Source organism: Drosophila nasuta, chromosome X (genome assembly GCF_023558535.2).
Source record: "Drosophila nasuta strain 15112-1781.00 chromosome X, ASM2355853v1, whole genome shotgun sequence".
In the NCBI taxonomy this organism is placed as follows: domain Eukaryota; kingdom Metazoa; phylum Arthropoda; class Insecta; order Diptera; family Drosophilidae; genus Drosophila; species Drosophila nasuta.
The window spans coordinates 20,873,162-20,888,855 of record NC_083459.1 but is presented as its reverse complement, the minus strand read 5'-3'; the positions used below and the strand labels follow the sequence as shown (position 1 = coordinate 20,888,855).

Below are 15,694 nucleotides of genomic sequence, written 5' to 3'. Positions count from 1 at the left end.
TTATGCCGTTTGTCGGTTTGACCGCGCGCCCCTGGCCACAAGTAGCAAGGCAGCAACAACAACAAGAGCAACACGCCTCTGCCGCAGTCGCTGTCGCTGCCTCAGTTTGCGACTTCCCTTATTTCTTGTTGCCAACGTTGTTGTTGTTGTTGCTTTCTGGCTTGCTTGCTTGCTTGCTTTGTGTGCGCGAGTGCACACCGCAATGGAAAAATGGGAAAATTTTTTCGCTGTGGTTGTTGTTGTGGCAATGGTGGTTGCTTGATACCTGCCCCGGCACCCTTACGCACACACACACACACACACACACACACACAGTGACGCGTAGGTAAGCGAACGAGCCAACCAAACCACGCAGCAACGTCCTGAACTCTTGCTGTAAGTGCGAGCGAGCAAGCACAACAACCAGCTGCTGCTGCGTGTGTGTGAGCGAGAGAGAGATAGACTGAGACTGAGACTAAGAGAGAGAGAGAGAGAGCGTTCGCTCGTTTTCTTGGACAGCAGGCAGCGTCGACGTCGACGTTTCGACGAGCAGCGACGCAGCGCATTCTACTTTAAATACTGCCAACGATCGCAGTTGAGAAACAGTTCACACAGTGACTTTAACGTGTCGAGAACGTAACGAGAGACAGAGCGAAAACACCAACAAACAACACACACAACACACACCACACGCAACAACAAAATTTCGCCGCGTTTTGTTTTCGAACGAACAACCAACAACAAAATAATTGTGTATTATTTTTTGTGCGGCGTGTTAAGCGGCAGCGGCCAGCTTGCAACAAACAACAACAACAACAACAATTAATTTTTTTTTTTACTGTGAAGTGCAAGATAACGAAATAAATACGAAAATCAAGGATTACGAAAACATTTGGATTACCACCAACAACAGCAGCAGCAACAATTTTTTTTTTGTGCACGAAAAGAAAAGTTAAAAAAAAGAAAAACTTTGTAAAAATGCATTTGCCCGCTGGACCCACAATGGTGGCAAACACAAATGCACACACACAAGTTTTGGCCGCCGCAGCGGCAGCGGCAGCGGCGGCAGCAGCCGCAGCAGCGGCAGCCACAAATGTTAGCACACATTCGGCCAGCAGCAGCACGGGCAGCTCCACGCCCGACAACAACAGCAGCAGCAACCACAACAGCAGCAACAGCAACAACAACCAGCACAACACAAGCAACAGCAGCAGCCAGAATAACACGACAACAACATCATCGACAACAACAACAAGCAGCTCGAATTCGAACTCAGCGAATTCGGCGAAAATGCCAAGCTCGATGACCGATATGTTTGCCAGCCTACACGAAATGCTGCAGGAATATCACGGCGAATTGGCCCAGACAGGATCACCATCGATCCTCTGCAGTGCTTTGCCCAATCATTGGCGTTCGAATAAATCGCTGCCAGGGGCATTCAAAGTGATCGCATTGGATGATGTCCCAGATGGCACATTGGTGTCGATCAAATGCGGCAACGATGAGAACTATTGCGGCGAATTGAGGAATTGCACAACGACGATGAAGAATCAGGTGGCGAAATTCAATGATTTACGTTTCGTCGGGCGCTCCGGTCGGGGCAAATCGTTTACGCTAACCATCACGATTGCCACGTATCCGGTGCAGATAGCCAGCTACAGCAAGGCGATCAAAGTGACGGTCGACGGGCCGCGGGAGCCAAGAAGTAAGCAAAGTGAGTTTTTTAGTTTCCATTTTGCAACACCGACTGCTTTTTTTCGTTTTACCAACCCCAACCCAAGTCCCTTTCCCCACAACGTTTTTTATAAACACTTTATTTTGTCACTTGTTTACTAATTTGTATCTCGTTTTTTGATTTGCAATTTTTCCAGGCTATGGCTATCCACATCCCGGCGCCTTCAATCCGTTTATGCTGAATCCCGCGTGGCTTGATGCTGCCTACATGACATACGGCTATGCGGACTATTTCCGCCATCAACAGGCCGCCGCCGCAGCCGTCCATCATCCAGCGCTCTCCAAGTCCGCCAGCTCGCCCAATGGCAGCGCCATTTCACCTGGCGCCCAACAATTGCCGCCTGTGGCACCGGTCACATCGGGTGCGCCACCCAACGCTGTTGATTATGCCCCGCCACCAACAACAACAACTCCCCAGCACCAACAGCAACAGCAACAACAGCAGCAGCCAGCAACGGTTGCTGCCGGTACATCGATGATGGCATCACCAACGGGCGGCTCAGCGGCTGCTGCTGCTGCTGCGGCGGCTGCTGCCGCTGCGTATGGCATGCCACAGTTCCCATTCAATCATGTGGCCGCTGCCGCTGCGGCAGCAAAGTCCACGCCCCACGCCTTCCATCCGTACAACTTTGCAGCCGCTGCCGGTTTGCGGGCACGCAACGCAGCCGCCGCAGTGGCATCGTTGCATCAACATCAACAACAGCAGCAGCATCAACATCAGCAACATCAACATCAACACGGTGCCACCGAAGTTGTCTCCTCGCATCTGAGTCCAGCATCGTCGCGTCCATCGAGTTCGTCGCCTACGCCGCATGTTCTGCTCAAGTTGAACACATCGATCGAGACGAGTTCGATACACGAACAATCGGCATCGGATGCGGATTCCGATGATGAGCAAATCGATGTGGTCAAGTCCGAATACGAACTCGATAAATCGATCGATTCGTCGCGCAGTTCGCCAACGCAACACATTCAAGTGCCGCTTCGCATGCGTTGCGATCTGAAGGCGCCGTCGGCATTGAAGCCGTTGTATCATGAGACAAATGTGGTGGCAGCCACTGTTGGTGTAACGCAGACGGAGACAACGTTGCCGGCGGCAACGAAGCTTAAGAGCGCTGCCGTTCAGCAGAAGACTGTGTGGCGACCCTACTAAAGTAAGGGTATATCCATCCAAGAATACCCTTTCCAAACAAAAACACACAGAGTGATAGTTCGATGCAGTTAAAAAGAAAACAAAAGTTAATATGGAGGCGCAGAGCGGCAGCAACATTGTGATATAGTCATATAAGTTAGACACAGCACACACACACACACACACACACACACTACAACAACAACTGAGGAAAAGGACTCCGGCCGGCAAACGGAGGAAATGGTTTATTTTATTTTTTTTTTTTTTTTTGTGGATTATTATGAATGGGGAAGTGACGGCGAGCTCCCTCGAAGTTTTATGCTCGCTTCATAAAATCGTGCGTTGAGTTCGTTACACACACACACACACACACACACACACACCAAGCACTTTAAGGTAGAAATGAACACCCTACAACAAAAACATAGACAAAGTTTAAAAAAAATTTCATCGATCGCCACGCAGCGAACGCTAAGGAAAATATTTAGTAACAACAAAAAAAAAACCCTTTCGAAATCCGCAAAAACACAAAAATGTATAGTTCAATTTTATGCTTTTATTTTCATCTTTTTTTTTTAAATTTTATTTTATTATTATTATTATTTTCGATTTCAATGTCTTCGATAGTGTAAATTATTTACTTATTTTATTTTTATTTTACGATTTTTTTTTCAATTTTGTATTATTTTCGAAATGTAAATAGTCATCGGATATAGCTCATAATTATGAATATATATACATTTTTTTTTTATATAATGCGAATTTAGCTATAATGTTTAAGTATTTTTTTTGTCTTAGCCATGTAAGAAGAAACAAACAAACAAACAAAATGAAAAATTAAGCAAAAAACAGTTTTTTTGTATAGCTTTAAGTTTTAGTGCGAAAAAATTAACAAAACGAATTTCTGAAACCAAAAAAAAAAACCAAAAAACAACACACACACAAAATAAAAATCAACCAAAAAATATACATGCATATTTGTTATTACTAAATTGGAATTACCTTTAACCACTTGGGGACTTGGCTTTACTATCTCAACAGTGAAATAACCCAAACGAGATGGGAATTGCCCAATCAATAATTTGATAATTATGACCGACGAAACGACGAAAAAAAAAAACAATTTGTTGAAGCATGTCTTATCATTGAAGTACGACCACTTTGCGGTTAGACGATATGATTTCGATTTCAATAACCCCTTCCCAAAAAAAAAAAAAAATATATAGTAATTTTGAGATCTGTCTATATTTAGCTTTGATAATATTGTTCTAGGTTCATTACTATAAATAACTGTCGATGGGAAATAATTGAACTTGATATCGATATAGAACAATTGAACTTGAATGTTTTTTGTTTTACTTTATTGCTAAAGCAAATATATTTCATTCATTAGTTTTACTGTGATTATATTGGAATATAATTCTTTTTCTTGCTATACTTCAAATGAACTATTTTCACCTACTATATTTAATATTATATTTGTTCTAGGTTCATTACAATAAATAACTGTCGATGGGAAAGATATAGAACAATTGAACTTGAATGTTTTTTTATTTTAATTTAAGCATTCAGTATTTCATTCATTATTTGTCTGTCTTTTTATATGTTGTCTCTTTTCATCTTGAATAATTGGAGTAAAATTCTTTTTCTTGCTATAACTGCTATGATTCAAAAATATAAAAATTCATCATGAACTATTTGCTTTTACTATTTCTATTATTATAATTGTCGATGAGAAAAATATAGAACAATTGAACTTGAATGTTTTTTATTTTTGGTTCATTCATTTCATTTTTCTGTGATTATGTTGTCTGTTTTCACATTGAATTATTGGTGTAAAATTCTTTTTGCCATCATTCAAAATTATACCAATTCATCTTATGCTTTATTTGGTGATAAGCGTTTAATGTAAAATAGTTCCAAATGATTTCCTCTACTTTAGTTCTTAAGAATATATTTCACGATCATAGTTTTTATATCGTATATTTTCTTTGCTGTTTAATATTTATTTATTTAATGAGAATTGAAGTGAGGTTGATTTGCAAACATATTTGGTATTTAATGATAATTTGAATATAATATTCAAATGTTTCCTCAAATTTAACCAAACTTTGTTTTTTTTTTTTAAACATTATTTCAAAGCTACTCAAAATAAGGTGAAGTTTTTTTTGTTAATAGAATGGAGTATTTTTTTTTAAATTTAAGTTTTTAGTTGGTGTTAACATTCGATTCATTAGAAATAAATAAAGTAATAAGACAGTAATCTTTTGTTGGTAATCCGTCCGTCTGTCCGTATGAACACCTAGATCTCAGAGACTATAAGAGATAGAGCTATAATTTTTTTTCGACAGCATTTGTTATGTTTGCACGCAGATCAAGTTTGTTTCAAATTTTTGCCACGCCCACTTCCGCACCCGCAAATCAAAAAAAAATCGAATAACAAGCCTAATTTTAAAGCTAGAGTTACGAATTTTGGTATATACAATAATCATTATAGTAGTTATGATTCCTGAAAATTGCGATCAGATAAAAATTATGGAAGTTATTAAAAAAAATACTTTTGTATGGGCAAAAGCGCCTACTTACTAGGGGTCTGAGTTGCATTATCCGACAATCTGGTACATTGTGCCGTCTATGGTATATTTTGAATGGTGTACTATATCGATATACCAAACATATCATTTGGTATATTTTTTTTTAGTATTTTTTTATTATTGTGGTATATTTTGAAAATGATACCGCAATATTTTGCCTTTATTAAAAATGGGTAGCAGGTATCTCACAGTCGAGCACACTCGACTGTAACTTTCTTACTTGTTTTATTTTCTTATTTATTTCCTCCCAAACATTTTGAAATACTTAAGCATATGGAGAATATGCCATGATATCAACGTTCTTTTTGTGCTTCTGATATGCTTTATCTGTAATTATTTGCAACTGTTTCAGCTTAACTTTAATTTCTACAGTTGTTTTGAATTCATTCAATTATTCTTTCTATAGTTTAATATATTGTTGTATTCTATTTTTTTCTTTTCGAATTGATTTCTGAAACACATATTTCTTGCACTGTGCTGACCTTGAATTATTTGCGCTGTGTTTTGTCACTGCGAGTCGAATTTTCACAATTTTCACTCAAATGCTGTTGTTGTTGCCTGTTGGTCTCTCTGACCAACTTGTGGAGAACCAGGAAGCAAATTGAAGGCCATTGACTGGGCGCATCGATAATGGCAATTAATACGCATGCCTAATTATAGATTATGAGCTCAAGTTGGGGGTCTCTTCTACTAAGCTAGGTGGTCTCATCCTCCTCTCTGTCTCTCTCACTCTGCAAATTTTGGCACAATTGTCGCATTAATTAGCATCACAAAAACCAACAGGGAACTGAATTGCTCAAGGACAACAAGTCCTGCTGCTCATAAATCGGACAACCGCAGAGCATTTTGTTGAGTTGATGTCGTTAACCGCACCAAGAGTGATATCAACAAAAAAGAGAAAAAGGAAAAAGGAAAAAAGGACACACAATTGAGAGCGAGCAAAAGTGAAAAACTCATGGCTCAATTAGCCATAGTTCAGGGCCAACATCTGACATTATTATTGACATCTTGGCCAACAAATTTACTTGGGCGAGAAATCTGTGTGCATAATCCTTTATAAGGTTAAATGCTGTTTGTGGTGTCGAAGGATGCGATAAGTGCATACAACTCTTTATTGGATATCTACGGCAATGTATTGATATAATGTTTTTATATCTTGGTAAATTAAATGTGAAGGTTTCATTGCAAAACAGCAGCGAAATTGGAAATAAATGCTACTTTCGGTAAAGCCAAAAAATATTACTTTTATTATAAAAGGAATGAATAAATTATTTACCAAAAGTAGTTTGTGTAATGTGCAGGTTAAATATATTAATATATTATTTTATTATATGATATATGAAAAAAGTAAACATTAATATTGGTGCCTTTTTCTTCCTATGATATTTATTTATTGTTTGGCTTACGACTGAAAATAAAAATGAATAAGAAACAAAATTATGAAACTGTTGTGTCAACATTTATGAAGTTTCTTTGAATATCTTTTATTCTACAAAGAAAAAAAATATTATTACGATTATGTTTCTTACATTATTTTTCTTCAAATTAAACTGTTAAATTAGAAATGACCAAAATAGTTTTCACTTTTTCTGTTATTATAAGAAAATAAGTCATTTTACAAGTAAACCCAGCATTTTTTTTTTGCTAAAGTACTGTTTTCTTTTTATTGTTGTCTCGAAATTTCAAAAAATTGATTTCAATCATATATAAAAATATATTTATATGTATACATATGTATGTATATACATATGTTGGTATGAATATCTTCATAGAACATCTTCTCAGAGACTATAAGACATAACATAGATATATAATTTGTATCTTAACTGCTTTGGCTGAAAATCTATGATCTATGATAGTATACTTAGTACTCAATAGTATATTTTGAATGTAGTACAATATCAATATAGCAAATAAAGCGTTTGGTATATGTTTAGGACTTTTCTGGTATATTATTTTGGTATATTTGAATGTAGCACAACATCAGTATACCGAATATAGCATTTGGTATTTATTTAGGATTTTTTTCGGTATATTACTCTGGTATATTTTAAATATAATACTAAATCAATATACCAAATTTAATTTTTGGTATATTTTTAGGACTTTTCCGGTATAATATTATGGTATATTTTAATGTAGTACAATATCAATTTGGCATATGTCCAGGATTTTTTCGGTATATTATTTTGGTATATTTGAATGTAGCACATCGTCAATATACCAAATAAAGCGTCTGGTATATGCTTAGGATATTTTTCCGTATATTACTTTGGTATATTTTAAATGTAATACTATAGCAATATACCAAGTATAGCTTTTGGTATATTCGTTAATATATTTGTAGTATATTTGAATTTGATATATTTTAAGAATAATACCGCCCTTTTTTGCTCTTATCCAAAATGTTTCAGAGTCGAGCACACTCGCCTGTGACTTTCCTTCTTGTTTTCGAGCTGAGTAAAAAGGAGTCAGCTAAATGAATCATAACTTGTAGTTAAGCCAGAAATGTATTTTCTATAGTTATAATATCAAAGTGTTTGTAGATTTACTCCCCGATCATTACATGAATAGAGCAATCAATTTGTTTCCACTCTTCATTGTTCTCAATACGTGCATTGAAATTAAATGCCTGTCTGTGAAATATATATCGATCAACTACAATCATTGATGCTGGTTTCTAATAAGGTAGCTTCCAAAATCATCATCAACAAGAACAAAATGAACCTCTCCTGCTCTTGGAGACAGTCCATTTTGAAAAGAAGAAACAAAAAACAGAAACAGATGCAGAAATTTGGGAATGTGACTACTGTGTGAATTTCGCTTTTAATCAATGGAAAATTTACATTTTCACAATGTGTTTTACACTTTTCTGCATGTTTTTTTATCAGTTGGGGAAACGGGAAGGGGGTAGGAATAGTTTTTTTTTGTTATTTTGAGATTGCATTTGTTGTTGTTCGAGTATTTCGATGCATTTTCGTTGTTGTAAAATGTGGCGCGTGGAAAACTATTTGACTATTTAGCATTGAATGTTGTTGTTGCTGTTGTTATTGTTGTTGTTGTTGTTATTGTTGTTGCTCAGCGACCGCCGCGACTGAGGTTGACTGTGTGATTGTTGGCGGCGGTAAGCGAAAAACTGTGAAAGTCAAAAATGCCTACGCACACAGGGACAACCCAACACACAGACAGATACAAATATTTTCGTATTCAGATACGAAAAACCGCGTGACGCAACGTGCAACGTGCAACAGCAACAACAACAGCAGCGAAAACGAAAAGAAATCAACTGAAAATATATCAAGCAAGAACCCTACAAGCGAGTGAACTCGAAAGTTCAACACGTGCATTATTCTAGATGCCTTTCATGTATAGGAAATAGGAAGAATATTTAAAAAAATTATATTATTTTATTTTATTTATACAATCTAAAAGAGTAAGTTGAATTCTTTGGGTTATTTATTAATATATATGATTTTCAATTAATTGATTTATTAAATTCTTTATTTTTTACCATAAAATAAAGAAAATCAATTTGTAAGAATTTAAATGAAATATAAAAAGCATTTTCGGTTTTATTATTATAAAATGTAAAATAGTAAGTGGATTTCTTTAAAATATTTATTTACATATTAAATTTAAAAATTAATTAAATTAATATTAAATTATTTATTATTTGTCATAGAATAAAGTAAGTTACTTCCTCGAAAATTAATTAAAAATTAAATAAAATTCATTTTATTTACTTAGATTGAATTCCTAAAGCTTCTTAAGCTTAAAATGAGATTTATTTTAATTCACAATATTTAATAATGAAGGCAAAATAATGAAAAAATCTATAATACAATTTATAGAAGTGAGATATTTGCTAATAACAATTGGAAGCATATTAGTGGCATGATCAGAAATATATAAAAAAAAATGAAATGTTTTAAATATTCATACTTCAATACATTTTTAAAAATTCAATGTAAATGTAAATGAAATATGAATATTCATACATAAATAAATTTTAATAATTTTCAAAGTTACAAAATGTTTCATGGCATCTATATAATGTTAAATATTAATATCAAATATTAAATTAAAAAAAGTAAATATTGCAAATTGAATGAAGTCAGATTTGTTTTCTACGTCGAACAATAAATATAATTGTATTATTGTATACATATTATACGTATATATTTGATATTCTTTAATACTTTTATGTGAAATTAATGCGATTGAACATTTTGTAGTATTCATTGCTTTAAATGCATTAAATTGAACTACTGCTAACTTTATAATGATGGCTTTATGTGGATGTGTTCTTCTGGCATTCACGGTTACGAAGTTATTATACTCGACCATGATCAACATGGGTGACGTGTGTAAAAATGACCAAAATGCATTGCAATGGAAAATGGTTGCCCAGAAATTACAAAGAGCGCATCAGTGGAAATTGGCGAGAGACAGCGTGTTGCGAGAGAGAGAGAGAGAGAGAGAGAGAGGGAGCGAAGAGATGTTGGTTTGGAGTAGAGGTGCGGCACACTGCACCAGACACACATCTACCTCCCTACCCCCCTTCTACACCCACTCTTTCATTGAACATTCAACCTGCTTGCCACACCGCCTACGGCAATACAAATTACAAACGAAATGAGAGAGTTTTCGGGCGCCTGACATTGGAAAATGAATTGCATTCGCCTTTGTTCGCATTACTACACTAACGCTGTGATTCCATCAACAAAGCTGAGCACTTGAAGACTGCATTCGATTATTATAAATACGAGATGAAAATAAACAGAAATTAGATGATATTTTATGAGTAAATTATTATGAAAACGAGCTGAAATTAAAGAGAAATATTTGGTGATATATTCGTGTGTATTTAAGTATTTATAAAATGACTTAATATGTCTGCTTTATACGAATATTTTAAAAAAGTTTGTCAGATTGATTATAATTACAATTTGATAAGTCAGATTGTAAACAAAAATAAATGCAAACTCATTTGTTGTCGAGATTTAAATTCAATAATAATGAATTATGAAGTCTGTTGCTTGCTTTTTATTGTGAACGCATGTCCTCTTTATTCATATCTTAACAGTACTTAATTATATAACATATGAATAGTTATCTTAATGTTATAATATCGCTTGCCATAGTATTATTTATCCAGCACTGTCAGCGTGTTACATTATGAAAGTTTTTTTTTATATATTCTTTATTTATTTACAATCTATCTATCTAAAGATAATAAGTAAATTCTATGACATTATGAAAGTGATTTATTATTGAATTTAGTGAAATATTTCTACATATGTAAATCAAAATAAAGTTTAAAATAAAATATTTTTGTTTATCTTGATTATTTTTACATTTTATTTATTGAAATATTTATACTGTTTTACCAACCCCATAATATGTTATATCAGTAATAGACTAGTTAATAATTAATTTAATTTATATATATCAGAGCTATAACTTACATGTTTTGAATGGAATAACATATGATTCAAATATCGAAGGCTGCTTCATTTTAACATTAAACAAATTATATAAAGTTTCATTTGATTTATGGCTTTAAAGTCCTAATTAGTTGCTGGTACTAACTTATTAGATATATTACTAAAATGTTTTTGATTGAATAAGATAAATTAAATATTAAATATATTAAATTTTGAACATTGAACTCTAACAATTATTTGCTTTTTCTTATAAATTCTAAAATATAACAAATATACAAATCAAATTAGTATATTATATTTGTTATATTTTACAAATCAAATTATTATATTTGTTATATTTTAGATTATATAAGAAAAAGTAAACAAATATTTGAGTTCAATTAAATGTATGTGATATTTAAATTTATTTCAATGAAATCTAATAGATGCTTCGTTACATGTTATTTTTATTTTTACGTTTATTTAATAAGCTCTAAAATTAATATTTAAATCACAACAGAAAGTAAAATGTTTTGTTGCACATACAAACTTTTATTGCTCGATTTTAATCTTAATCATTTTTTTTATTTATGAATTTTTCGATTTTTAATCATATTTACTTCATAAAAACATACTTCTCTTAAATAAATTATTTTCCTTTATGAATTGCTTGATTTTTAATCTTTCTTAGCTCAGAATAACATTTTTATTTAGTGATAAACTTATTTAATTTATGAGCTGCTCCATTTACATACTTAAATTCCCAATAAATATTTTTACTTGTAATCAACTGATTTAGTTTTTGAATTGTTTGGTTTTTTTAGCAGATTCCATTCACAATAACTTTTTTGTTTCTGTTTAACTTATTTAATTTATGAAATGCTTGATTATTGATCATACTTAATTCATAAAAACGTTTTTATTTGTATTTAAATTTTTTTTATTTATAATTTGCTCCATTTTTAATAATATTTCACAATTTATTTATTTTGTGAGTTTGTTTAATTTGTAATATTACTTTATTCTGTATAACATTTAACATTTCATAATGGACTTTTCTTAACTTGGCAAGCGTATTTGTGTGATCGGTTATCGGCAGGAATTTGATTTGATTTTTTTTCTTGTATTGTTCGCGCATTTTTGGTTTGATTTTTGCTTAATTTAACGCTAATGAAATGCGATTGGCGACGCTGATTGCATGTGGCCTAGTCCTGCCCATCCTCTGCTCTCTCTCTCTCTCTCTCTCTCTCTTTCTCTGTGTGGATGCTCTCTGCCCATCCACTCGAAAATTAAGTGCATTTGGTCGCATGTCACGCGAGCGAAGTCAATTGTCTGGGCAACTTTAAAGCTGTCCGGTTTACAATTTAAATGCCAGTGTTGGCGATTTGTAACTTGTCACTATGCGACATCCAGTTGTTGTTTTCTAGGGCCGAAGGTTGTGAGGTGGCAGAGAGGGGAACAGAAAAAGAGGGGAAGAGGGGAAGAGAGAGAGAGAGAGAGATTGATATCACCACCAGTCCGGCCTATGGGTTCGCGGTTAGCCGATTTGGGGGCTGGTCACTTTTAATCATTAGCCGTATTATTGTTGCTGTTGTTGTTGTTGTTTTTCTAATGCGCTTAGTTTAGGGATTGAACGAACACAAAATAAAACAAGTAAGAAAGCTACAGTCGAGTGTGCTCGACTGTGAGATACCCACTACCCATATTTAATAAAGGCAAAATATTGCGGTATCATTTTCAAAATATACCGAAAATACTAAAAATATACCAAATTGTATGGTTGGTATATCGATATAGTACACCATTCAAAATATACCATAAATGGCACAATGGACCAGATTGTCGGCCAAAGCAACTCAAACCCTAGTAAGTAGGCGCTTTTGCCCATACAAAAGTATTTCTTTAATAACTTCCACAATTATATAACTTCCACAATTACTATAGTAATTATTGTATATACCAAAATTCGCAACTCTAGCTTTAAAATTACGCTTGTTATTCGATTTTTTTGATTTGCGGGTGCGGAAGCGGGCGTGGTAAAAATTTGAAACAAACTTGATCTGCGTGCAAACATAACAAATGCTATCGAAAAAAAATGATAGCTCTATCTCTTATAGTCTCTGAGATCTAGGTGTTCATACGGACGGACGGACAGACGGACACACGGACATGGCTAGATCGTCTTGGCTGTTGACGCTGATCAAGAATATATATACTTTATAGGGTCGAGGCATCTTCTACCTGTTACATACATTTCCTGCCAGCACAAAGTTATAATACCCTTCTACGCTATGGGTAGCGGGTATAAAAAAACAAGCCAGTGGAATCGGCGTAATCCGCAATAGCTGAGATTTGCTTTACCTATCGATATCGAGCAAACGTATTTTGCTATCATTAAACCTTACTTGCGATTCGCTTAAGTTCAATCCCAACCCCATAATCTGAACCCACACTCGACCACAGCGAAGCAACAACAACTGTCACTTACACACACGCACACACACACACAGACATAGTCAACGTCAACCCTCTGTGCAAGTATGTGTGTGTGTTTTGGCCTTGGAGATCCACTTAATTTGCCAAATTAAAGTGCTGCAAAAAATATTTCACGCTAATTAAATGACATTCAATTGGCACAGTTCAAGGTTGAGGGAACCCAAACACACACTTTCAAAGAAACCCATTTATCACAACAACAACAACAACAACAACAAAACCAGCTAAACAACAATCAACGATTCAATCTAATTTATTGATTACATTTATGCTGGGAGCAATCTTTAGGAGATTGCTTACATTTTCAGATAAAGCAAATGTTATTGTGAAAAATCAAATATATTTATTAAATTTAACTTTTGATTTTTTTCTTATTTTAATGTTGAAATCTATTTTGGAAGCTATTTTTTTTAATATTTCATTATATTAAAAATATTTCTAAAATGAATTACCTTACCTTAAATAAATTATTATTGATTGACCTTAAAAATATATTAAATATAGCTTTAGATTATCCACATTTTTATGTTGAACTCTATTTTGGAAACTCTTTTTTATGATTATTCATTATATTACAAAATTCCAAAAAACAAAAAACTTTAGTAATCAAAAATTAATGGCTTACTCTTAAAGAATTGAAATATTATATTTGAACATTAAACCTTTATTAATTAAAACTTTAAATGCTCTATATTTTTACCTTTTTGGAAACAACTTTTTATTCGATAAGTTATTATATTAAACAAATGTAAAGGGGAAAAAACTTGTATAATCTAAATTTGATTACTTTACTTTAATGAAATAAAATAGTAGAGTTTTCTAATCAACATTAAAATAATGTCAATTATAACTTGAGATCTTTGTGTTGAAATCTTTTTTTTTTGTAAATCACTAATTTACAATTATTCATTGCTTGAAAAAATCGACATTTCAATAAATATAAATTTAAAAGATCTTTACTTTTATTTTTCTAATGTTGAAATCTATTTTGGAAATTACTTTTTCTTATTTTGAAATGTCTGTATTTTCATTTTAAACACGAAAGTGTACTTACAATATTAATAACAAGTTCTTTTTTGATAATTTATTATTTAAATTGATTGAAAATTTATAAGTAACAGTTTTAACATTAAGAATGATTCAAAATAATAAAAAAATATATATATAATATTTCAAAACAATATGTTCATGATTTATGTATCAGAGGTTTTATATGTTTAAAGCAAATTTTTACAATAATGACATGAATATTTAAAATGTTTCTTTATATTTTCATATACAATCCATTAAAATTTAAGTAAATAACAAAATTAAGGGGAAAATTGTTTTTTGTTATTCTTTTTTTTTTATTTACAATCTACATATCTATCTAAAGATAATAAGTATATTTTTTTGTTAGGAAAAATAACTTAAATAAAATAAAAAAGAGAAAATAACAAGTTAGAAATTAGTATTTCCATTTAAAATATGGATTCAAATAAATTCTAAGACGCGTTGCTTTCAAAATGCGAATATAATAATATTTGATGTTCTGTATTCTTCAATTGAAAGTCCCGATTAAAGTAAAATTTAATATAATTGAAAAAAATTGATGACTGGGGAAATTCAGTAATTAATAATTACAAGAGCCGTTGGCAAATTTGATTAATTGTTGTGCTACGGTGTTATTGAGTATATCAGTTAGAGTTAAGGATAATCGAATGTCGAATGTCGCACACGATGCTAACGAGTGGCGATTAACTGTTAACTGTTAACTGTGAAGTGCTGCCAACTTAATTATATGCTCAGACAAGCCAAGCACTTTGCCCAAGCTTGGCAGCACTTTCTCTCGCTCTTTCCCTCTCTGTCGGTCTCTTTCTCACTGAGCTTTTTTTTGAAGAAGAAGAACGACAAGAGATGAGATTGAACCCTTTTGTTTTTTTTGTGTGCTTGCAGTCGCTTTGCTCATTGTCAGCTTTGACTTTTGTCAAACGCTTGATTGACTCTCTGACTGACAGACTGATTGACTGAGTGACTTTACAGAGCACACGGCGTAAAGGAAAGGAAAGAAAAGGATGGGAAAGGGAGGGGTAAGGAAAGGGGCTGCCATTTGTTGGCAGCCTTTCATCTGTTCATGTTATTGTGTCGATGATGTTGACGATGGCGATGGCGATGGCGATGCTATTGCTGTTGTCCTTGTTGACGCGCGACCGCATTTAATTTTTATTGAATTTATTAAGTGATTAAAAAGTTGTCAATATCAACGAGTCAGCATTGTTGTTGTTTGCTTTTGTTTGCCACATTGTCACAACAATGAACATTTGACCTCTTGTAGTTGTTGTTGCTGTTGTCGG

At 33.3% G+C, this 15,694-nt stretch overlaps 1 protein-coding gene across 2 annotated transcripts; it reads left to right on the top strand.

Annotated features, from left to right (window-relative positions):
- The first annotated feature begins 603 nt into the window (after positions 1–603).
- Positions 604–3,798, top strand: LOC132796962 (segmentation protein Runt). 2 transcript variants are annotated; one of them, XM_060808347.1, is made up of 2 exons: positions 604–1,684; positions 1,851–3,798. In XM_060808347.1, exons 1-2 carry the CDS (start codon positions 958–960, stop codon positions 2,864–2,866), a joined length of 1,743 nt encoding a protein of 580 aa, XP_060664330.1. In that variant the 5' UTR covers positions 604–957; the 3' UTR covers positions 2,867–3,798. The 2 variants fall into 2 exon arrangements, with proteins under 2 accessions (XP_060664330.1, XP_060664329.1); XM_060808346.1 differs by having other exon boundaries at positions 604–1,693.
- Positions 3,799–15,694: the final 11,896 nt, after the last annotated feature.

What these genes read in the sequence shown, in the direction of transcription:
- LOC132796962 (XM_060808346.1), top strand. Translation starts at nt 958, where the DNA reads ATGCATTTGCCCGCTGGACCCACAATGGTGGCAAACACAAATGCACAC. An exon ending in GGAGCCAAGAAGTAAGCAAA is followed by an intron (nt 1,694 to 1,850) that starts GTGAGTTTTTTA and finishes CAATTTTTCCAG; the next exon opens with GCTATGGCTATCCACATCCC.